Source organism: Gallus gallus, chromosome 6 (genome assembly GCF_016699485.2).
Source record: "Gallus gallus isolate bGalGal1 chromosome 6, bGalGal1.mat.broiler.GRCg7b, whole genome shotgun sequence".
NCBI lineage: Eukaryota > Metazoa > Chordata > Aves > Galliformes > Phasianidae > Gallus > Gallus gallus.
Genome location: NC_052537.1, coordinates 31,885,357 through 31,910,156, shown reverse-complemented (window position 1 = coordinate 31,910,156; position 24,800 = coordinate 31,885,357). Strand labels below are relative to the sequence as shown.

General features: G+C 44.7%; 1 protein-coding gene across 9 annotated transcripts in view; it reads right to left on the bottom strand.

Annotated features, from left to right (window-relative positions):
* The window catches only part of TACC2 (transforming acidic coiled-coil containing protein 2), a 115,663-nt gene that overhangs the window by 87,132 nt on the left and 3,731 nt on the right, over positions 1-24,800 (bottom strand). For all 9 annotated transcript variants that reach the window (XM_040702901.2, XM_040702902.2, XM_040702905.2 and 6 more), the window contains exons 2-5: positions 19,537-19,665; positions 14,369-14,444; positions 13,181-13,240; positions 4,750-4,922 (exon numbers count right to left, since the gene is read on the bottom strand). In XM_040702901.2, coding sequence (XP_040558835.1) covers positions 4,750-4,922; positions 13,181-13,240; positions 14,369-14,444; positions 19,537-19,665 — 438 coding nt within the window. The remainder of the gene's footprint in view (positions 1-4,749; positions 4,923-13,180; positions 13,241-14,368; positions 14,445-19,536; positions 19,666-24,800) is intronic.

Here is a 24,800-nt window from a genome sequence, read left to right as displayed (position 1 = left end):
CTTTAAAAGCTGTTTAAAACATTCAAACAAGAAAGCATCAAAGAATGTCGGAGTTCCTCATAGTTTGGTCAGAGCTCAGGGCCGAAGGAGCCTTTTTGTAAGGAATAATTAATGCTTGTAATAATTGCTGCATGTAATTGATATGTAAAAACTGAAATACAGTGCAGCCATACGAAGGCCTAGCTGTGTATTTGATGTGAAATACCCAAGTGTCTCACTGCACTCAAGAGACATCCAACAGAACCTTTCCCACGCCTCAGAAGTTAAGCACACATTGGTGGATTTACAAGTTTAGGGTCCTAACATCCTGAATGCTACCCTTCCAGTTACAACAAACAAGGGTAAGTTAAATCTTCATACAGCCAGGGTGTTTGTCTTATACAAGTTACTGAGAAGGTGCCTGTTTGGAAGCACATGGCAAAATTTCCAGTTGATATCCATAGTTTATTTTCTTCCACCTTCAGAATGCATTTTATTTGGTTAGAGCTGTCCTGGGCCAACACGAGCACTGCCAGGTACTGAGACATTAAGTGGGACAGGGCTGGTTGGATTCTCTTTGGGGTGTGCACCCTAAAGGATGCTCAGCAATTCACAACTCCCAGAACTACATCAGGATGAAGAGATGTGCCCAAATCGAGCAGCCATCCTCACAAAGCCCATTGCATTCTTCTGCCTTCCACAGCAAAGGTGAGGGGACAGGATAAGAAGGCAGCAGCTCCCTGCTCTATGTGGGGGGAATTGAGGTGCTTCCAGAGGTTAAACCTTCCCCATAAAGATGATCTAACATAGGATCATAGATAAGAGAAGATTCTCTTCCCTTATTCCTTTGTTTTCCTTCCAAAACACATTGCAGGCATTAAAAGGACACTCTGCCTGCCTAGCCCAGCCCCACTTGTGAGGGGGGAATAAAGCACCACGTGATGAAGCCCACAAAACCCAAAGGTCACACGCAGTTACCATCCATAACTGATGTGACTCAGGGCCCGAATGGCTGCATTCCCAGGATCACAACCACCCGAAATCTGAGCACAAAGGGGATGGGCACACAGCACCCTGCGGCCATGGCACAGCTCTGGCTGCTTCTCAAGGGCTCCTGTTCCGTTCCCCCCTGAGACACCAGAGGTGAGGGTTTGCTTCTTGAGTTCACACACATGGAGATGCAGCGCTGGGGGGGTTCCCACTTAGAGAACCTTGAGCGATTGAAAATGAATGAGGAATACAGAAATCATTCCCACAGTCCCTTAAGAAGTAATGAAAGAAGAAATTAAGTCAGCGCTTTAAAGGCGGAGCAAGACACGATGTGAACTTTCCACTGTAAACACACACATGAGAAATCCATCAACCCTGAAGAGCTGCTAACATGGGCCAGATTCCCCCACCCTCTCTGTGTATCTAAGATTTCAGGAAAAAGATCTATAATCCTCCTGGGAACCGTCCGTCCCCCCCACCCCCAATCACTTTTCACCTCCCCATCCCACATGCAGAATGAAAGACGGGCCCTGCAGTGCTTCGGATGTGACCAAATTAGATTGTTCTAACATGAAGAAAGGGGAGCACGGCCAGGCTTCAACCCCATCCCTGCCTCAAAGCCAGCAGGATGTGGACAGCCACAGCCCAGCATCCCATGGGTCCCCCGGGATGTGAGCACAGCAATGGGGCTGGGAATGCAGCCAGTCCATGCACGGACAGTGCTCATCCCTGTGCTGCTGCTGGGTGTGTGCCTTCTCCATTGCAGGAAGCAGTGCTGCTCCTGGGCTGTCCAGTTTGGGATTCTCTGGACACGTGCACCAGCAGTGAGGCGTGGAGACACCTCCAGCACAAAGCCTGGGGCTTGCTAACAGTGCTGGAGAGCTTCTGTGAAATAAGCATCTCACTGACAGATTCATTGCTGACGATGCTGTTTTCCAACCTGCAGCACTAGTGACTGGATATTAAAGAAACAGACCCAAAGCGTTTTAGGTAAAGAGTCACAGACATTCAAGGTTGGATATTAGGAAATACGTATCCTAAGAAAGAGCAGTGATGCAGTGGCACAGCTGCCCAGGGAGTGGGGGCTCACCATCTCTGGGGGTGTCCCAGAGCCATGGGGATGTGGCACTGAGGGATGTGGGCACGGTGGGGTGGGCTGGGGTTGGCCCTGGGGATCTGAGTGCTTTTCCAGCCTGAACGACACTGTGATTTTCAATTGCAAAACATGAGGATTTAAAGCTCAGAAGACTGGAGAGAAAAAAAAAGCACACAGCTGTTTCCTACCAGCAGATCTTCTATCAGAACACAATAGGTCAGAGGATCCTATCGCTTCAGCTCAGGATGGAAAAGATGCGTTCAGAGAAGCGCAAGGGAGTGAACGCTGAAACACACAGCCTGGAATCTGAGACATCAAAGCTGCTTCCGCTCATTGTCTTCATTTCAGCCGTGGCAGCCCAGATCTCAGCAGCCACCCAGAGCCAGGCATGTGCCAGCAGCTTCAGGAGTACAGCTAAACTGAAAGCCACTGCCTGAGCCCCTGCCCACTGAATGCCTCCTGAAACAGACCCATGAATCCCTTTGGAATGACTCAGTGACTCACCCACGTAACACTCATCTCACAGGAATGATGATTTTGGATGTTGATGGCTAAAGCTGATCGAGCCAGCTACAAGTCTATGTATTAACATTCAGATTTTCAGAGGACTCCCTAAAGAACTGCAGCTATGCCACCCTGTGAGCAATACTCTTAAAGAGTGAAAATTCATCACAATGGTACAGAAATACCTATTTTTATGTATTTATTTATACAAGTACACACAGACCCACAGCCCATGTCTGACCCTGTCCATCCCAACACCAGTTCTGACCATGCTGGGGAGTAACAGCACAGCCCTGTGCTAACACACTGCACTGAGCCCATTGCTTTCAAGCAACAGCACTGTATAAGCACTCTCTCCTCCAGTTAATGCAGTCCTTCAGAGCTGCTGACGCTGATGTAAACCATCACAGCTTCACCTCAGTGCCATGTTTGTTATTTGCCCATTCATGCTCACTACTCCCAAACCTTACAGCTGGAGTCTGAGCTCATGCCTCCACTCCAATGAAACTCCACAGAGAAGGCTCTGCCCTGTTTTCCTGCAGGACAACTTCGGGCTTTCAATCAGACTAACAACCCATTATCTCCGCCACCACAAGAGGAGGAAGAAGAGATATCTTCTACTCAGGGACAAGAAAATAAACGTTTTGAAAACCTGCTGCTGTGAGAGTCCCTGTAACACTATAATGTGATGGAAAGTACAGCGATAACAGTGGGGTGGCAAAGTCTTTGGCTGCAGCACATGAGGACAAACCCAAATGCAGCAGCCATGGATGCAGAAATAAAGGAAAGAAAGGAGTTCACCTTTGGAAGGCCTCAGGTATGCAGCAATCTCCAGCAAGATACGCTCACCTCCACTGCCAACCCCTCAATGAGGGCTGGGAAGGGGTGGATCCCAGCTCCAGTCTCCATTCCCTTCCAGTCACTCAGCTGCATTGCATGCACCTGAGCTCCCCTTAATCAGCCTTGCCTTCCCACCAGGTGCTCAATCACTGCTTCAGGCCATGACTCAGTGTTTCTGCTACAGTCCCACACATGGAAGTCAGATACCAAAGCATCAGTATGAAGAATTACAGGCACTTCATCTCAATTAACTTTGCCCTCTCCCAATGCCATCAAACCAATCCAAAGAACAAAACCCACTGCTCAGTTTTGCAACTTGTTCATGGCTATCTGCATTCTCAGAGGAGGCTTTCCCAGCAGGACAGACCATTCCCTGTTGTATTAAAACCCACAGTGAGCTCTCCAGCCAAGACCTCACACTCCGTATCTCATTTGGCATGACTGAACTCCTTATACCTCAACAACTGAATAGGGGAGTAGAAAAGTGAAGAAACAAAGCCCCGCGTGCTTCTTGATGTGTTCTGGTGACATCCACTTGAAAGAGATGCAGCCAGTCTTTCTGCAGTGAAATCTCCAATCCAAATGAAAGTTTGGGAAAATCCTTACAGAGGTGCCCACAACTTAACAGCCCTGACCACCTACCAACAGATTACAGCTATCCGTTCTAAAATGTGTTCATCATTCCATTCCGAGGGGCACTGATGATCTGGAAAGCATTCAGCCCCATGTTAAGATCAAGCCAGTATTAGACAAGGGCTTCACCACAGCAGATGAGAAGCTCAGTAGCATGAGAAAACCCAAGTGCTCAAGCATTAATGCTTCAAAGACAGTTTGCCCTCTGGGTTATTTAATAGGAGCCTAATCATGCCGCCTTTTGCCATCCCTACTTACACTGAAGGCTATGTTAGCTCTGAAAGTGGATCTTAGTAAAGATACTAACAAGTATCAGCTGGGTTAATACTTTTGAGTCATACCGAGCTGAGCATGGCATTTTGCAGTTGTTTACAGTTACGCCTTACTTCACAGCAATACGAGTGTGCAAGAGACTTGTCCACATTCCTCTGTCTCAGCTAAGAGTTTATCAGTGTGAGTAAGAGGTGTAGAACGTTCAGGCCAAGGGTTTCTCCAACAGCCAGAGCCTTGTTTACAGCTACACAGCAAGGTGAGAATGTCCCTTTGGTAAGCAGCAAGTAGCCTTGCTCTGGTCAGGTATTTCTGAAGACCATCATCACCACCATCCATCAGGATGATAGATTTTTGAATAGCAGAAAAAGAGCAAACAAGCCCCAGCTCTCAGCAGGATTTCAGTTACGTTAACAGGAAGAAACTCTATTTCTTACCTTGCAGGCTCTGCAGCCGGAGGAGATTCCCTCCCATGAGGTTGCACAGCAGCAGGAAGACAATCTGAGATGTGTTGACCCTCAGCTTCTGCCACGTTGTTTTCCTGGGGGCTCCTCTGTGGGCTGTGCCCATCGCCCGGCAGTTGGCCTAATTCTGAGTCCTGTAGGGCACTCTGGAATGAAACAGGACAATTCAGATCAACATTGCTCTTTTGGAGTGCAGGAAATCCTGGAGAACCTGACAGAGTTCTGCTGTGCCCTCTGACAGGCAGCTCCTGTGGCACGTGGCACTGCTTTGATGGAACTCGCAGGTTCCAAAGACAAGCCTTTTTATTTTCATTTCTCCTAATGGCAGAAATAAGGAAGGAAGTGGTGAAGCCAAAATTAAATATAAGGGATAGAATGGGGAGAGAAGAATGCAGCAATTGTTCTAAAGCAGCTCAGGGCCTTCCTGACCCAAGGAGCATATCACTGCTCTATTCCCAAGCCTGGCAAACATTTACTTGCTCAGTATCTTTAGAGTCAATTTAGAAACGACGCCGATGTCAGACATTCCAACACTCAAATCCAAGCCCAGATTATTTCCCTCCCAGTTCACCAATGCTCAGAATGTCTCTGAAGTGAGGCAGGTGGCTGGATTCACTGCCACGCTGCATTGCTGTGATAGCAGCCGTAAGAAACTGTCACTTCTGTTGTGTGGCTATGGATTGCATTACATAAATCTGGTAATGCTAACTCTCTTCTCACAGGTAAACATTTACATAGGGTCATCACCCATAGAGGAAACATACAAATCCACAGGGGCAGGCTGTGCCCATGGGGTGCTACCACAGGGCCCAGGGGCTGCTCATAGCAGACAACCTATGGCTATTTTCGCTTTATTTCTTAGCAGAAGCATCTTTGGAAGGTAAAGAGAAGCCTTAGGTTTATTTTGTTCTTGATCCAGTCAGTAGATTTCCCATGGTGGAAAGTCATTGTTTCCAAAATTACATTTCTCTCTGTGAACCTGGCATGCCCTCACACAGCCAAAGGCCTCTGTTGATGAGAGCCAGGAATAGGAGACACCCAGCAGACAAGGAAAGCCCATGTAATCAGCAACTGAAAAGGTCAAGGCACTCTGAGTATGAAAAGATTTCCTTTAGATTTAAGGCAAATTTGATTAACTCTCATATCCTCTGCCTTTCCCCATAGGAATCCCCTCACTGCTGCTCTGTTTGCAGAAGTCCCCTTTATCACACTGCTTTCCGTTTGGACAGTCCAAGGGCTCTGGGCTGCATGATCGTTAAGCACTTACCCAGCATGTGCTGACATCTGGCATTTGGAGTATTTATCTAAGTATATACATTGGCCCCAAAAGCACAGCATATAGCAAAAAACTTCTTGTATGCTCAAGTACATTCGGTTTTTCCAGCCAGAAGAGAGAAAAATAGAGTTTAGTTAGCAGACGGGGTTTTGTTTTGATCTTCCAACGTTGTTTTAGGAAGATTTGCTATTGCTTGCATGAGAAAGTTGGCAGAGAATTCATTTCAGCATACAGAGATGTGTGCAGAGAGAACAGACTGACAAAAACACATTATTTATCATATGGATACTCAGAATGGCCTGGGTTGAAAAGGACCACAATGATCATCTGGTTTCAACCCCCTGCTATGTGCAGGGTCGCCAACCAGCAGACCAGGCTGCCCAGAGCCACATCCAGTCTGGCCTTGAATGCCTGCAGGGATGGGGCATCCACAGCCTCCTTGGGCAACCTGTTCAGTGCATCACCACTCTCTGGGTGAAAAACTTCCTCCTCATATCCAACCTAAACCTCCCCTGTCTCAGTTTAAAACCATTCCCCCTTGTCCTATCACAATCTACCCTCATGAACAGTCATTCCCCCTCCTGTTTATACACTCCATTCAATCAAGGTAAAAACAAATGGTGGAAATGGTATTTCTGGGGCCATACATGACCATGCTGGAACCAAACATTTATTTTTCTGCCCTTCTACCATCAGCACCTCTGATTTCCTCCAGCTGAAGAGCACTAAGATCTCAGTACCACACACTGCTTCCCAGTGACCACACTTCCACGAGATCAGCCACCTCCTCCCATCACAACCAGGGTGTATCCCTGTTAGGCAGCACCTACATGCCATGACTTACCTGCTGTCCTGCCAACTCTTACCATTAGAAGAAAAACAACGGGAGAGGCAGATTGAGAGGGTGAGAACAACTGCAACAAATCTCAGTTCAAGAGATAATTAAGTGTGCTACATTGAAGACTACATCTAACACTTCCCATGGATTGTCAAGGCAGTGGGCTTTCTAAAAATTATTCTATTACTATTATCTTGACAGTTTTGTGCTTCCAGGGATTTCCTGCTTAATTACTTACTGACCTCCCAACCCATCCCTAAACAACTGCAATCAGACACTGAAAGACCCAAACCTCGCTCAAGTTCCCAACATGACCAAATTCAGCAGATAATCAAAACAGTCTCCACCACACAGCTCCTGTTGGAGCAGTGCAGGCTCCAATCACTGACAGCCACTTTCTTTCTGCCCAAGCAGTTGGGCACTGGAACAACCAAAAAGCAAAACAGTCCTCTTGTCTTGTCACCAACAGCACACCTGGCCAGGAAATGATGTTCTCAAGGGAAGCTCAAGAGAGGATTTTAACAGTAACATGTAACAAAACTTACTGGCCTTCTACATTTAGCTTACTAATTAATTAATCACAAAAGCATATGCTCTGTGAATCTGTGCCAGCCAATAGGAAAATGGAATTCCATTTCTCTACCAAGCTTTAAGAGAGCTATGCAAATCAGGGACTGAACTTGCTTTACAGAGCATGTTTTTAGTTTTTAATGAACATCTGTGCAAACAATTAACAAGACCATGTTTTTGTTCAGAAGTACCATCAGAAAGCTGATGTTAAATAACTTATTTCTGATGTTTCAACACGCAGTCCCTGAAGTGATTTACTGCAGAAGATGGCAGCTAAATCCACCCCACAGTCAGCTGAAATGTGCTCCCATTCAAAAGGATTCTCACTACGAAAAAAATAATTCCGAGGCTTAATGAAACAATTATACTAAAAATCAGACTACATGGGCTCTCACGAGTTTTGCATCTAGCACAGTTTAAAAAACAACTGCGTTTGTCACAGAAAATATGCAAACAACAGAAGGAATGCTACACAGCCTACATCTGAAGTCACACTCCATGCAAGTGACCACCCCGCTGTCTCTCTCCCTCCCTCCAGCACAGCAGCAGCCCATTCCCCAGCTTCCCAGCACAGCATCCCTCCCGGCATGCTGCCCTTAGTGGCAGGCATGAGCCTGCCCAACTCTGGCTGCACCTGAAAGCAATCATGAAAGAATTACATGGAGTTTCCACTCTCAGCAGCTCCCTGTGTTTATGGATGGGGGTGGGGAGAAGCTGGAATAAGCCATAACAAGTCTCAATTGATAAACCAGAACCTACATTAATCCATGCCTTCCCCTATATGCTTTTTAAAGTTTAAAAGGTGAGGCTGTGGACCCTGCACATAGTAGGGGGGTTGAAACTCGATGATCATTATGGTTCTTTTCAACCCAGGCCATTCTATGATCCTGTATCAGCTCCAAGCATCCCCATCAGGACAGGCTGTTGCAGTTTTGAAAGCAGTCTTTGGAAGCTCCCTTTTGGTTCCTGTTTCTGGCTGCTCTGCCAGTACAGTTACTGAGTGCTGAATTCGATTTTTCAACATTTATATCCTTAATGGTCTGGAGAAATGGTACCGAATTACATAATGAATGCACATTGCTTTTAAAACCAGAACTTCAGTCAAGCCAACAAAAACACAACTCATAGGACAGGAACTAACTGGTAACTGATGTATCAGGGCAAACTGGAACTCCATTGGGGATATGAAGGATTACACTGAAACTTGGTTTTGTCACAGGGCAGTAGAGCCAAGTTGTGATTTTAATGAACAACCTGTGCAGCAACCTGCATGGCTCAGCATCTGCCCATTGCTGAGAGCAGCTGATAGGGACCATTTCTTGCTGTTTGTCCTTAAACTGACAGCATTCCAAACATTGACTATTTGGTTAGTTGGTTCTAAGTACTACATGATGAAGGAAGTCTCCGTCTGGGAACTCTTAATCCATATAGAATTGCACAATTAGAGTGGATTTTTTACTTTATCAGTAATGGTGTAATTTGCTGTTGCTTCTGGCTTGCTTAATTCATCCCTCTTGGGAGCAGTGTTTTATCTTCATGCCTTTTCTAATTAAAATCCTCAAAATGACTGGAATACAAAGAATTGGCTTTTGGTGGAAGGCTCATTTAATCTGCGTCCTACAAACACAGCATGCAAAGTGCAATATGGTAACAGCAGCATTTGAACTTTCTTGCATGGCAGGCACCTGTGAGCTTTTCCTAGAGAAAAAGAGCTGCTTTCCTCCTGAGAAATAAATCCAAACCTAAAGACTTTAGTTGCAAGCACAACCACAAACATTTGTGTGTGTGTGTATGTATATACATATATATATGCACATAAGTCTAGGCCACCATGCTTGGTTTGGCTTGCTTTACAGAATACACAACTTCCTCTGGGCTACAGCAAGAACAGTTCAGACCTTCAGGCTTCACAGCTCATGCTGTAACCTTTCCAGCCCACTGAGGGCACTAACTGCTTACCTTCAGGTCCTTGTAACATCAGTGTAAGTGCCTTCTCAACAACCTGCTCTTGTGTTTAAGTCATGCTCACAGCATGGCCCTGCACTGGGCTCAATGGAACATGCTACACAACTCGACTTGTAGTTCTTGTTAACCTCATCTTTCCATTTATGCCATTGAAGTTCAGCAGGCAAAGGAGAATTCATAGCTCTCCTCATAAGCCCATTTGCTTCTCCACAGCTTCTTTATCTTTTGTCCCACCGCTGACAACTGAATGAATACCTAGGTTATTTTCTTACAGACAACAGGTGTATGAGACATGCCAAGAGGGAGTCAAGTTGATGATCTTGGGAAAAAAATTCCATCTCAACATTTGCAATTTAAAGCTATTTTAGTTTCAATTATACCAGTTCCTAACAACTCATGAAAGATTTCGAGAAGGTGCAGGTGGGTTTATGTGAAGTACTGTGAGGAAAATCCTCTCCATGATGAGATCTGTCTTCTGCTGTGCTCACTAGCTGATAGCATTTGCTTGCCTAGTGATTTCTAACTACCCTATAAGAACTGGATAGATCAATACAATGAGAAAGGCATTACAACAGAAGTGTGATGACAGAAGGACCAGCACAATAGAAAGGTGCAACAAAAGAAGGGAAGAAGATTGCTCACCCATATATCAGAAGATTCCAGGTTCACAGGGAAAAGCTTCACCAGAGAGGGACCTCCAGAAAGAACCTTCCCCAGTGGCACTCAGCCCTTAAATGGGGGGGGTCTAAGAGAGGTGCAGCCAGGCTCCACCCCCTTCTGCTCACACAGCTGAATTGCCTTCACCTGTGCTCCCAGGGCTGACCGGGTCCTTTCCCCAGGTGCTCAATCAGTGGCTCAGGCCATGACTCAACAGTTCCCATACAACCCATAGTGGTGGAGAATGTTGGTTCTGCCATTTTCTCACTATTTCAAAGTGGAGAAATATAGGGAATAATTCTACAACTTCTTTATGGTTGTGTAATATATTTCTTTTCCATTGTACCCATAAATACACGTTTCCCATTAGAAATGGTGGTGGCTTTACAGATGTGAAGATAGCTCTAACCATTATTTCAGAAGGGAAGGAGCAGATTCCCAACTTCCTTTTCACAATGCCTTCAAATTAAGAACCCTTCTCCAACTCTGAGCCTTCATTCTTCTTTCATCTCCCCTCATTCATTTAAAGAGAAGATGAGAACAAGTACAATCATTCATTACAGCGAGAAGCGTCCCAGAATTTGCTGCACTTGTACATATGGATGTATAATTCTCAGAAAACAGACAGTGTTCTTTTTGTGTGAATTGGAACAAATGCTTGGCGTTACTCACCAAGAGCATCGGAGCAGTGGTAGTTATTGCAAGTAAGCATTAATGAATGACTGCACACAGACTGGAAGTATATAAGTACCAGCAATGGGCACATTGCCATTGCCACTCCGTGGAAGACAAATGCTGACTAAAAAGATGTGGAACAGGCCTGCTGTTTTGTGCACTCTTGATGTGCAATGGGTGAAAGGGAAGGAGTGGAAGGAAACGATAGCTTGGCGAGTAGAAGAAATGTATCCCACGTCGGGTGATTGTGTACCTCATTAAAATGCTATAGGCACAAGATTATGCAGAAAATTGGGAATGCGTGTTTGTTGCCAATTGAAAATAATGGAATGTATAGAGATGTTATTGCACTATCCGAGAAGTATGTAAACACACAGTATGAGCACCACAGCCCAGAGAAATCTGCCTAGTTAACCATGGGAATGGAGACTGAAGGCAGGGAAGCTGCTAGAGGGCTCACTGCATTCTGTGCTAATCCCATAATACTGGGATCTGCAAGAAGAACCGCGCCAATTAACTAGATCCACTGGCTTAAGTAAGTTGAAATATGGGAAAAGTTATAATGTGGCATACTGACTGCGGAACTGGGCAGCAGTCAGATTTGTTTATAACAATTAAACTGAGAGACTCTAGCAGGATCACAGCGTGACGCTTGAGACAAACAAATAAACCCTTCAGAAGTTACAGCCCCTCCAGCAAGTATGCGTGCGTTACCCGTCTCGCACATCTCACAGCAAAAAGCAAACAAGAGCACACAAAAAAGATAACCACACATTAGGATTTATGAGTGAAATGAAACGAACAACAACACGGATGAGTAACAGCCAGCTTTGTCTGGCTCCCTACTTGGAAAACAAGGAGAAGAAAGGATAAAGCAAAATAGACAGAAAGGACTTCTGTGGTGACTTTGAAATCCCCTCTCCCACTGTGGGGCAGAGCGCTGGCTGCCAGGAGCTCATTTCAGCAGCACCTTCAAAGGGCTTTACAAGAGCTGGGTGACCTGGGCTTTTCTGGAGTCGTGGGATGGGCTGTGAATGATGACGGCTCTCCTCCTCAGAACTCTGAGTAGAAAGAGCTAAAAGCCCTGGCTACCATCACTGCATAGTAGAAAATCTGTCCTGTAGTAGCTCTGGAAAGGTTCGTGGTGCCCAACTGCTGGTTAGTTTTGTTGTAGTAAGCTTGGCTTCCTTTATAAGTGGTGCTTAGAAGATGGCACCTGAGCCCATTCAAATGTCCAGGGCAGCAGTAATACATCAATCTCTATGAAAGTAGGAGCCTCATTCTGGTTGTGTAGGTGATTTTTGAAAGCTTGGCTTTCCAGAAAATTGGGATAAAACCTGAGGAATGACTGGCCTTGCCATTCCTAAGTACCAATGGGTGGCTGAAGAGAGATGTGTCTGATGGGCAGCATAACTGCTGGGGTCTTGAAGGGTCCCAGAAACTGCAGTACTTCTGAGAGCTTCCCACTAAAGAATACTTCCTTTCCTTCCCATATATTTCCTCTGCTAGAACAGGGAATCTCTGTTCTTCTGGCTTCCCTCTTTTTCAGTTTAAACATATTTATCTTCACATGGAGTTTTGCTTTCAAAGAGAATGCATCCTACAAAGCACTTACATTTAATTCAGCATAAGCCCAACATGCTTTGCCACTGACAGGTCCTTGTTCAGAAGCAAGAAGTGTCATGCTAATAGGGCAGAGCACAAGCCTAGAATCTCTCAGCAGTTCAGATTCTGTGCACTGCTGGAGCAAAACAGAGCATGGTTAGTGTATGTAAAGTCACTTTGTTAAATATACTGCTGGCCCCAGCCTCATTTTATCTGTTTATTATCTTTGCTCATTTCTACTAAATTTACATTATATTTTCCTTGGAATCTGGTCTTTAAAAGACAGATTGGGTATTTATTTTTCTGTAAGTGCCTACTACGTTCCTCATAGTAGCATATTTATCCCGCAGATCTTCCCTCTTATTAAATAAGCTCTAAACTTAGCACAGACTCTCTCATCTTTAATGCAAAACATGTGTATGGCTTCCAAAGGGCTCAGCTGAGAGCTAGAGCTGGGGAACGGTGTTCTCTGATAAATACATAAACAGAAACAACAACTCATGTTGAATGGTACTGCCTATAACAACATCCACTGCTCTACTTCAATTGTGGGAGAGTGGAAAGGGAAGACAGCATGCAAAGAGGGTCAAATACAGGCTGCTGCTCTTGAGCATAGATTGCTACCAAAGAAAAAAGTTAAAAGAAACCAGATATTTTTTTTTACAACTTGCTGAAAACTTAGATGTCACTGCCTAGCAAATTTGCAGTTAATGTCAAAAAACAAAAGCCAAAAGCAGACGTGTAAGAAAAAGAACAGCCAAGCCTGATGCTAACGTTTTGAAATGCAAACCATGCAAACCAGTTCCATCATACACTACCTGCTGTGTTCCTTGGCTTGGCGGCATAAGGATGACTCGATTTGCATTGGGGACTTCTGACTAAAAATAAATGCATTTTAGAATTCCAGTAACTATATCAACGTTGACTAATTTTAAGGGATTCTTTCTCAGTGAATGTTCAGCAGATTAAGTAGATTTTAAGATGCTATTATTACTTTCGGAGTTTCAAAAACATCCTAAGTGAAGGAGAAGAAATTCCCATTATTTATGTAGAATCATAGAAATCATAGAATCACCAAGGTTGGAAAAGACCTCTAAGGTCATCCAGTCACCAATCCTCCTATCACCAATGCATACAGATTACTTGTGTTGACTTGAATGAATACATCTTCCTGTCCCTGACTCTTGAAAAATGTTGGGACCAAACCCTATGATAACAATTCCACTTGGCCAGAACAGCCAACAGTTACGGCAGAACTCTATTTCAAATACCTCTCTATGACAAAATTTGGGTAACTTTTAGTACAGATTGCCAGGAGAGGGCCCGCTTTGCCATGCATGAGGTACAGTGGCTTTACTCAGACCTGGAGAGGAAACAAAATGAACCCAAATGCATTTTGCCATCTACCATAAGATCTGGACAAAGAGAGGATGAAACGTTCTGGTATTTTAAGTGCTGAAATTAACAAACCTCAACTTTTATTCAAATGCACAGCAACATAATATCTTCTGATACAATCGTACATGGCCAACCACAGCACGTGGCTACCCTTCAGTCCAACAATTCAAGGAGAGATGACCAAACAGCAACACACATTAACAAAGCGCCCTTCTTCTCATGTAGATATGAACTCCTGAATGCCAAGATCACATGGCTCCAAGAACTACTGTGTGTCAGAGCCCTGGGGGCACTCGGAGGCACTGTTGGCCCCCAGGGCCTCTCCCATCCTGCCATGGCCCTAGGGCCCACTTCAGGCCAAGATGGTGCGCTCCACATCAGGCCTGCACAGCCACGGGCTGACAGCCAGCACCCATCTTGGCCCATCCCCATCCCCTGGGATCACCAAATTGAAAAACAAACAAAGACAAAGTTGCCCTCAATTATCACCGACTGCAATTAAATATGAGTGTAAGCAGGAGCAGGAGATGAACACGAGGTAGATGGTTGGTGAAACAGATTTTCTCTGGCAGTAGGGAGGGAAAAGGCAATCATGCTGCCGCACTCACCTGATTTTCTGCACTACTGTTCTCATTGCCCATTCTGATGCTGACGTCCAGTATCACAGAGCAATTAAAAAGACCACTGGAAGAAAAGAAAAAGCTCTTAGTCTTCCATTAAAAAAAAATAAAGCAAAAAAGCAAACAGCTATACATTTTGGAGGAGCACCATCTCAGTCACCCTGTCAGCTGCCCCTCCTGACCCTCAGTTTTACAATGATTTTAAATCACAGATTAGGGACGAGAGCTCTTTTGTAATCCCTCCCTGCTGCCTTTCCCACACTGGCTCTGCTTATGCTGACAGACACTCCCTGAAACTCAGCCTTGTTGCTCTGCTTCTGGATTATCCCATGTCATTTGAGCAGAAAGGCATTTTCCTTGCCAAACCTCCTTTGGATGGACAGCCCATATGAAAACTTTATTGCGTTAACTGTATTCAAACCACTTTTCTTTCCTGGAGACTCTGGCCTGAGCTGCAGGCTCACTCTGCCTGGAACCACAACGTTATACCTGGCTGTTCCTGTAACAGAAACAATTTTCCATACGTGCACTCAACTTTAAAAGAGAACAAATGTATATATATATTTTTTATCCTAATTGCTGAAGTCGTACCACGCTTTTCCAAGGTAATCTTCCACTCACAATTTTATGACCTAAAACACACTTTCTTTACACTTGACAGGATCTGCCCACCTTAATTACTATTGGTTTTACACGAGTTCAACTCTAATTACTTAATTTCCAGAGCAGTCAGCAGCAGCTCTGCAGGCAGTGCCTCCCCAGGCTCCGTGCTTTCGCTGTGTTTTAAGGGCTGCTCTAAAGGAGTGCACACAACAGGGCTGCAGACATTTATGTCGTAGACATTTCATTTTGGAGCTCAGGCATTCAAATTCGCTGTATTTGTTGTTTCATCGGGTAGGTGGATATTACACACACTCTCCCTTCAATTTTTAACTTTTTTCCCTAAAGAATGTGAGATGGGTCTGTGGCACATGTCAAGGAAACCTCCATTACAGCCAGGCTGCCAGGGAAAGATTGCATGTTGTTAGCCAAGAAAACCGTATAAGCTTTTAAGGAATGTTATTACTTATTACTGCAGCACACATTTTTTAAACTTGAAAGATTATTCTTCTTCACGGGAGGTTTGGAGGGAGAGGAGTTCAGGGCTGTGCTTATAAGCTACGCTCTGTTTAAACTTGAGTGTCTGCAGGGGATATACCAGTGCTTGAACTTGCTCCTGTTGAAATCCCTGGGACCAGGACTGCACTTTTAGTGATTAATTAGCAGCCCTAGCTTTTATCTGCTATGACTACTGCCAAATCCTCTGCTGTTTTAAAGTAGTACAGGAACTACGTGGAAGGCCATAGACGATATTTTCACAGCCGCTGCTCTCCAAGCACATGGTGCTCCATCACCAAGTGTGCGTGTGCAAAGCTTTCCAGGTGAAACAACAGGTTAAGATTATAATATTTTAAGTATGCATTGTTATGGCAGCATTCTCACCCACTGAGCAGTTAACTAAGGTTACACTGCACAGGAGGGAAACAACTTCTCTACGACAACAAGCTTCCCCCAGCAGCCACGCGCTTCCCTAGGAGAGACCATACTGGCATTTCCACACCACTGACCCATCAGCTTTTCTTTTCCCAGATCCTTTTCTGCTCCCCCCGACGTAATGTGGAAACCAAAAGCTCTCACAGCATTCGCCCTACGAGCACTCACAGTAAGAACATAAGCTGGGGAAAGAACACAACTCTCCAAGTTCTCGTGTGTGCATCAGTGTGCAATGGGGTCTTGTATATTGATGGAAAGTGCAAATTCTACAGTGTGTCAAAGTTTCTCAAGTTCTTCAATGGATCAGGCAGCAAATGATATGGTGGTTCTCTGTTTACTTTAAATTTACCCCAGTGCATAATATGGTTTTAAGGCTTCTGCAGCAATGCCACGATACTGACTGTTAGCAACAACAGATAGAGGTTGAATTTGTCATATTCGCTTGAAAGTAAAACTACTTTATTTGTTGTTTTCTATTGAAATGCTCAGGCACTAAATATAAAATTACAAGAAAAGTGGCTCAAAGTAAAGCTGTTGAAAATTTCCACCAATACCTACTCTTTTCCCTGCTTAGAGAATGAAACTTCACAACAACCACACAACTGCACATTAAAACTTTCTCAATTGTGAAGATAAAAGTGATAAATAAGGGATAATGCATATATTCTCCATTAATCACAGAATCATGAGGTTGGAAAAGACCTCCAGGATCATCAAGTCCAACCATCATTGAGACAAGTGAGAATGATAACAGTGAGTGAACTGCACTACTGAGTAACAAAGATATTTCTTCAGGTTACAATCTTATTTCCATCCTTTTTACATACATTGTTTTTAACATAATTTCTCAGTGCAAAGCATTTCTTACATTGTAAAAGACGTGAGCTTTATCATATGTATGGAATTTCAAATCAACGTTATAAACATGCTAAAAATCCATTCATTAAATAAACATGGCTTCACCAAGAGATAATCTTTCTCATCTTTCTGCACTATCTTTTACAATTTACATGCCATCATTAGAATTCTTTTAGCACCACGTATCTCAGAAACGGCTCACTGGTACCAACGTGGGCATCAGCCTACAGAGACTTCTGTATATATGCAGCAGAAAGACCGCTTTCCTGACAATGAGAGAGAGAACGTTTGGCTTTACACTTACGTTGTGGCACAGCCTGGCAGTGCTGGGTGCAGCGATGCTTTCAGAGCATGTCTTCAAACCCCTTCTCCCATCTGAGAAGCGTTTTCACCTTATTTTCCTCCTGCCTCTCCTCGGCCCAGCATGAAATGTAGGCTTTCTTTCAGGGACCCACCTTCATAACCTGCTCAGCAACCAGCCTGCCTCCACCCCAGGCAAAAAAGCAAACGAGTTATTCCTCCTCCGCCCGGCCTCCCCCTGCTCCGCCAGGCTGCTGTGGCTCTGCGTTCCATAAATCCTCTGCTAATGGTTTTCAAATATGTCAGCCTGGAGAAAGAGGCCTTTGGTCAAACCATATTTCATTGCTGGTGTCCCTTGGCCTATGGTAGGAGCGGTGCTTCTTGCACTGCAGTGATGCATGTGTTGCCAAGGGAAAATTAGTACTGGGGGCAATACCTGCTCTGCATTTGGTTGTGTATTTCATGTAGCCCTTCATTTTATCCCAGTACTGTTGAAAGCTCCTCTTGACAGGACAAGGGGAAATGGTTTTGAACCAGAACGGGGGACATTTAGACTGGATATAAGGAAGAAGTCTTTGATGATAAGGGCAGTGAGGCAGTGGCACAGGCTGCCCAAAAAGGCAGTGATGCCCCTTCCCTGCAGATACCCGGGGTCAGGGGATGGGGCTCTGAGCACCTTATGGAGCTGTGGGCGTCCCTGCTCATTGCAGGGGGTTGGTTGGACCAGAAGGCCTTTAAATGTCCCTTCCAACTGAAATGATTCTGTGATGCTTTGAAAGATCTGTTAATAAGTGCTCCTGTTCAAGTTACGCTGAAATCACTTCCAATGCAATTGTCCTGAAGGGTGGAGATGTGACAAAAACCCTTTGAAATGTGATGTTGCAAGAAGTACTGGTTTATGGACAAGCTAATTGCTATTGTTGATGTGCATTGTCTGTTCAAGCACAGCTCCACTGAGGGCTTCTCAGAGAGACAGCTGATAAGAGAAGGCAGTGCAGCCATGTTCCATTAGTGGTAACTGCAAGGGATTAACGTGTTTCTGCCCTCACCAGTGGTATCTGATAGTGCACACAGCAAAGGAACAGCAAGCTGTTGGGTCACTGTACCTGGAAGAGCTGCAAGGAAGCATTCGTGAGTCCAGCACGCCCAATTCCTATCTGACATGAATAAGAGGCAGGAATTTCGTGTGGCATCTCTATGCTGGACCTGGCATTCCTGTGGTGGTTCTCTGCGTTGGTGTACAAACATCTGGCTGGAGAGCACAGGTATGTGAAGGGCTGGAATGAGCAGCTGCCAGAGGGCCCTGCCTTTACAAGCTCGTGTTTTTTAATGAAGTTGGTGAAGCCTCCAGTGCTATGATAGCACTTTAACCCACTGTTAATGGTCAGAATTCCTCAGGTCAGAAACAAATTATTTGTAATCCCTGAGCTTTTTCAGGTTTCATGCTAAGGTACGTGTGAGCAGTTTGGTGGCACGGGGCAAAGACAAGGTGTACCATGAATCTATGCTACATCTCAGAGAGCTCAAAATGCAAAAGTCACAGTCTGTAGCGAAGCTCTGGAGCTAAAATACGTGAAAGCAGCTGTCAGATCCCCTTCCCTCTGTTCTCCCCATCCTTCTTCATGATCCAGAAAATTGAAGTTTATCGAATTAAAGTTTTAGTATGTGCTTCCTTAGAAAACAAAACAGAGCCACGGTAATACTCACTGCCTATAGACAATCCATAATGAAATGTTTTTGTTTAGGCTCTCTGCCATCAATTTAAGAACAGGGATCCTGTGGGAGCTCAGGGAAACACAAGCCTGACAAATATCCTCACTTCTGCTAGTTGGATTATTTCCTCCGAGCAGCAACTGAGCTCATATTTGGTGCTATTCCATTTCTACAGCGAAGGCGAGAGAACGCCACAAGGTGGGAGCGAGGCAGCTGCCCTGAAAACAACGCCGTGGCACACATGTAGGGGAAAACGACCCTTTGGTAATCGCTCATGATCTCTGGTTGTCTATTTGTCTTTTTTTTTATCAACACGTGTGCCAGGGAGAAGCCCTCTGTCTGATGGGTGAGCCTTGTGTGAGTTTGCAGAGCCACGCAGACAGCTGCTCTGCTGCCAGCAGTGAGTCACGAGGGAGCGACAGACATGCTATGAGCTGCAACTGCTCCGAGCTCCGGGCCCAGAGCAGCTCTGTCAGACAACCCTGACATTACATTTTGGCCTTGGACAGAGACCAGGGCTTTGGCCTCCTCGGTCTTCTGACCCACTCCAGTGTCTCAGGCCCTGTCCCAACTATGCCAAGCAACCTCTACTCACTGCAAGCAGTTCCAACCTATGCAGATGCTGCTCATCTGCTCTGTGCCAGTAAGAAGTCAAATCAGTTTGCATAAACCATGACTTGTGAGAGCACTCTGATGTCTCAATTTATTCTTTTTGATTCCATGACAGAACAGGTGGGAGAAGCAGTACTCACACTGGGCTGCTTTCCTGTGACCTTTCATCCACGCTTCTTCCTGCAGGGAGCTCCAACTCTTCCTTGATCAAAAGAGGATCTAACCCAGGAGGACCGGAGGACTCCGAGTACGGGAAAGCACAGCTCAGTCTGAAAGGTGAGGCATGTATCGGGTTAACGAATTAAGCTCTTCAGTAAGATCCAAATAGTTTGGCATGAGTTATTAGATTTAATCCTATTATATACAATATTTGGCGTAATTACCACCCACACACTGTTCAGATACCTGTTTTATACGTAGAATATATGCTACCGAAAGTATTTATATGGGACAATTTAGTATAAGCTCAGTCTGTTCGATGGTAGAAGTGACAAGACAGAATGTTTTATGTTTCTTACTTGCACATGACGGATATGACACACCAAGCAAAGAGTGCTGGAGCACTGAGCATGAAGTCATGCAGCAGCTGTTCTTGCAGGTAGGAGGAAAGAAAAGGGGAGTGCTCAGAATTGTACTCTTCTCTGACCTTGCTATCACTGCTATAAAACAATTTGTACTTTCTGCATATCAGAATAAAATTGTAGAGACTTTTGAGACTGACTGACATCCCTCAGCCTTTGTTTCTTGCTCCATTCTAGAAGTGCAAACATCCATAGAATCACAAAGGTTCGAAAAGACCCACAGGGTCATGCAGTCCAAATAATCTGCTCATGACAGCTGGTGAGCACTTAATGATCGAAAAGTGCACAACGTGGTGCTGCTTAGCAACATCAGCAGCTGGATCCGCTGTAAAATGGTGCTGCTGCTTGGCAACAAAAAGCTGGGCTGGCCCTTGCTGAGGGTTGTGAAATGACGTTTTGCTGCTTGTCTCCCAAAGAGAACCAGCACTCACTCACTGGACTGCATGCTCAGGCAGAGGGTGGCTCTGTGGTTCTGGCTCTGCAGTGCAGCCTGGGCTGCTGGGTAGTCCGTGGTGTGCAGGAGGAGGAATGGGGGGACTCTGAGCACTGAGGAGGAACGGGGGGACTCTGACTTTTTTTTTTAAAACAAATTAAGAAAGTTAAAAACTATTCTTCCTGTTTCTATCTAATTGCCAGCAGTATAAGAAGCTGGCATGGAAAAAAATCTGATCTAGGGCACTCCACCACTGCTTCCCAACAGGCTGTCCAGATTAGCAGTACTTCTAAGCAGAAGTATTTCTAATTAGAAGTACTTCAGGACATTCCCACGCCATGGGTGCCAGTGCAGCAGGGATCTGCCTGGGGCACCGGCGGAGGTCAGGCTGCAGAGAGGGAGGGAAAGTCCTGTATTTTGCTGTGGCGTGAAAGCTGTAAAAGATATTGTGATCCAAAATGTTTTTGATGGGATTCAAGGTATTGGAAAGCTTAACTCATGCTCGGGGCTGTGAAGCGCTTCGCTAAGGCGGCAGTGACAGTTTATAAAGATGGGAAGGTGTCATTAGGCACAGCACCCTTCCTTAAGCAGCATGGAGACGACAATTAATTTTATTTACACTCTACCCAAGAATATTTCTTTCATGCTGAAAATAAGCCTTTCATTCCAGCTCTTAACAGAACTTGTAGTATGTAATTTGCTGCCTGAAGTAGGTATGTGGTGTCACATGGGACACTATGGGGTGTCCTGCTGTCCCCCAGCTGCTGCTCTGGAAGACATGGGACTCAGCTAAGCTGTGTGTGCTATGTGCAGTCACACAGAGATGGCAGGGCCACCTCAGGGTGCCTAAATTGGTGCTCATTGCCTATGTCTGCAGGTCTGGATCTCCCTTATCTACACATCCAGCATCAAATGCTCTAAGCGCACATATGTTCCCTTTTTTTCACACTGATTCCAGAGGACCTCATACTCAGAAGTGATGCCAAAAAAACACACTTATAACACCATTTTTTCACCAAGTTCCATGCACAGAACTGAAGTCAATGGGAAGGCTGATGGAGATGGGGAAATGTGGCCCTGCACTGTAGTACTGACTCTCCAACTGTCCACATCCAGATCTGGGCATGGAGAGGAGGATAAGGACTTCTCAGGTAGGTTCCCAGTGCCACAGGCAGAGAACAAGGCTTGGAGCTGCCCCACATAGCTCACCTGCTGGTCTGTGCCTATCATCGCACAGGGCTGCATGTGATTTCCTTGTTATTACTGCCTGCCTTTTGTAAACAGCCAATTATGATTGATGACAAATACCTCACCCGTATTTAATCACGAGACATGCATGACTGTATAACCCAGGTCCATAGCCAACTTGGCAGAGCGCACGTGTGTTTTCACACTAATGCACAGTCATTCACTCAAAGGGAAGGTTCCCAAACCTCAAAGATGAGGCAGAGGAACATTCCTCTGACTTGGGGTGAGTTCTGGATGGAGTGGTGGCACCTCTGGGGTGAAGGGAATGCTTTTGGAAGCGCTGACAGATGGCTGTCCTGCTGCAGGGCCCAGGCACAGCGCTGGGGTGGTGGTACACAGCTCAGACAAAAATCAACATTATTCTCACTCAAGATGTTCTGTGGTTTATCAGTCATGAGAACAAGCTATGAAAACAAGTCTTCTGGGAGACTGGTATGTCAAGATAATTTGTTAATAGCACGTCCTGGGCTTGGTTTCAGACTCTTGTCCAAGCAAGTGCACCAGGTCATGGCAGGGCTAATGCTGGGAACTGAGTCACTGGCCTCTGAAACACTCTTGCACTCAAGATAGTGTTGGGAAAGCCATGTGTCATTGTTTACAGATATGCTGAAGGCAGCTGAAAAAAGACTATTTACTTTGTAATGAAACTTGTGGAGTAAAACCAACCTTCTGTTCCATGAAGACTGTTACGTTACATACGCACAATGCTTGCAGGTAGGTAGGATTGGTGACAGAAGTTCTTTACTGACTTACAAAGCGGGGGGACAATGACAACACTTTGCAAAGGGGGAACTGAGGCACGGAGGGGTTGAGTGATGAAGGCATCAATACATTTTGTAATCCTGGACTAAGCTTGAAACCAGGGCTAGTGTTCAGCACTCAGAACAACACGCATGGACTGCATTAGGGACTTTTCTCAATGATGTTACATCGATTTAACCCTGCACAGAAAGACCCCATCGCATTTCAAGGCTATAGGACCTAAATACTTCCTTAGGCTCATTTGTAACAGAGGTATCGTCAAAGATATCACAAATAAATAAATAAAGTAAAGCAGTGAGGCTCAAATCCATTTGACATGCTAAAGATAATAGCAGCATAATAACAAATGCTTCCTTATTGGCCTTACCACTCCTCCATCATCTTTATAATGTTTTAAAATGAATGTAATGAGTGAATGCTTAAGGTGAATGCCAATTATATACTCATTTTCCCCCTTGACTCTTTTGACTCAACTAAGCAGGCATGCAAAACAAGACAATGAGGTCAGTTAAAGATGGTGCCCCAAATCTGTATGATGATCTGGTGACAGTGATCGGTGCCGAAGATGCACTCACTCTAAATTGGAGCTCTCGATGTTTGCTCCTGTGGTTGTGCCTTTTTTAAGAGATGACCTCACGGTGGGAAGCTGTCCTTGCAATGTTGGTGGAGATAAAGTTAACTAAGCCACTTGCTGTTGTTACAGATGGCACAACTCGTCATCCTTTTGACAGACATAAACCTAATCAGCAGCTCCTAACGACAGATTTAAACTCATATAACATATTGCCTTGTCCAGCTGGGCCTATGCTATTTATACTCATGTTATCATTTTCCAATAATATAAACAATATCCAGTTTCAGAATTTCACTCTTCATTTACAGGTGTATTTTCTGCATTAGTGTTTCCTCATCGTTAGCAAATACTCAGGGCTCAGGCTTTGCAGGACTTTAACTCAGTCTTGCTTTTGATTTGGGAGGGTTCCCTGGAGACCAGGCACAGAAAATAACTGTTGTTATGGATAACCAGGTGCTGAATTCACATTTTACATTTCTAAGCAAAGATTGCAATACCGAATGTAAAACTGGGAAGGAAATTCCCAGGAAATTCCCAATTCTTCATCTGCAACATTGGTTTCCTGAGTCTAGAAACAGCCCAGTTCAAGGTGTCAATTCCCCATTTAATCTCATTAAGATTTTAACACCAAAATCTAATTATGCATTTTGAGCATCAGCTGTAGTTATTTTGGTTTTGGTCATTATGACAGATGGAACTTGACAGATGAACAGATGAAACTTGATTCCACAGTTGGTTTCTGTTTATCTGCTATTTATCTATTTGTCATTGGGCTGTTCTTTCTGCACTGGGAAAATTTAAATAAAAAGGTAATAAAGTGAATGGAAATGAGCAACATTGGTCCAGCTTTCCTCCAACTGCACCAACGATGTCTGTAACCCAGCTTTGCCAATGATGTCTGTAACCCAGCTCTGTTGCTTCAGTCCTGTGACTGGACTCATATCTGGATGTGGGCTCCAAAATGAACATGAGAATTCTCCCAGTTGCAACAGCTGCTTTTAATGAATCACAAAGCACTTGGAGATACCACTAAATGAAAAAATAACAGCACTTCTGGTCCTAACATGAAACCATGATCGTCTCTGGTACCCACAGAGTGGATAGTATCTGTATCTTAAGTCAATGCGGTGAGCACAAAATAAGGCTCACAGCTGTTTGTCCAGTTTAAAGGTCACATAAGGTTGGAGGATATGCAATACCACCCTCTGCAGCTAATGGGATAAACTGATCTGAGATTGTATCTTCTTGTATCCAGATGTGACTATTCTTTTCTCACGTGATCAAACATACATACACTGGAATTCACCAAGTATGGTGAAGGAACAGCATGATTTCTGATAGGTGCAAGAGCACGTAGATTGACCTAAACCTCTTCAGATATAAGAACAGAACTTGCCATGGAAAAATATCCTGAGACTCCAGAACATATTAATGCAAAAGGCTTAAACATCCATTTCCAAAACTCTTGAAACATTGGAATAATGCTGGGCCTAAATACAAAGTGCATAACAACAAAGACAAGTTAAAGCTAGTTTATTACAGTGCAAGAACGTCATCTCTAGTACTAATACGTCAGTGCTCCATGCTCCTGATGTACATCACCTCTGATGGGAGCACTGAATTAAGGGCCCATCACAGAAACTGAGAAAAGACTTTAGGTGGCTCACGTATTTACATGTCCCCCATCCCACTGCATCGTGCAGAGACTTTCATATGGGTTCCATCAAATCGTGCAGTGCTCCAAATTTGTGGCTAACAGCAGCTTTTTCTCATAAAGAAAGTGGTGAAGTATAATTTTCAGTTTAC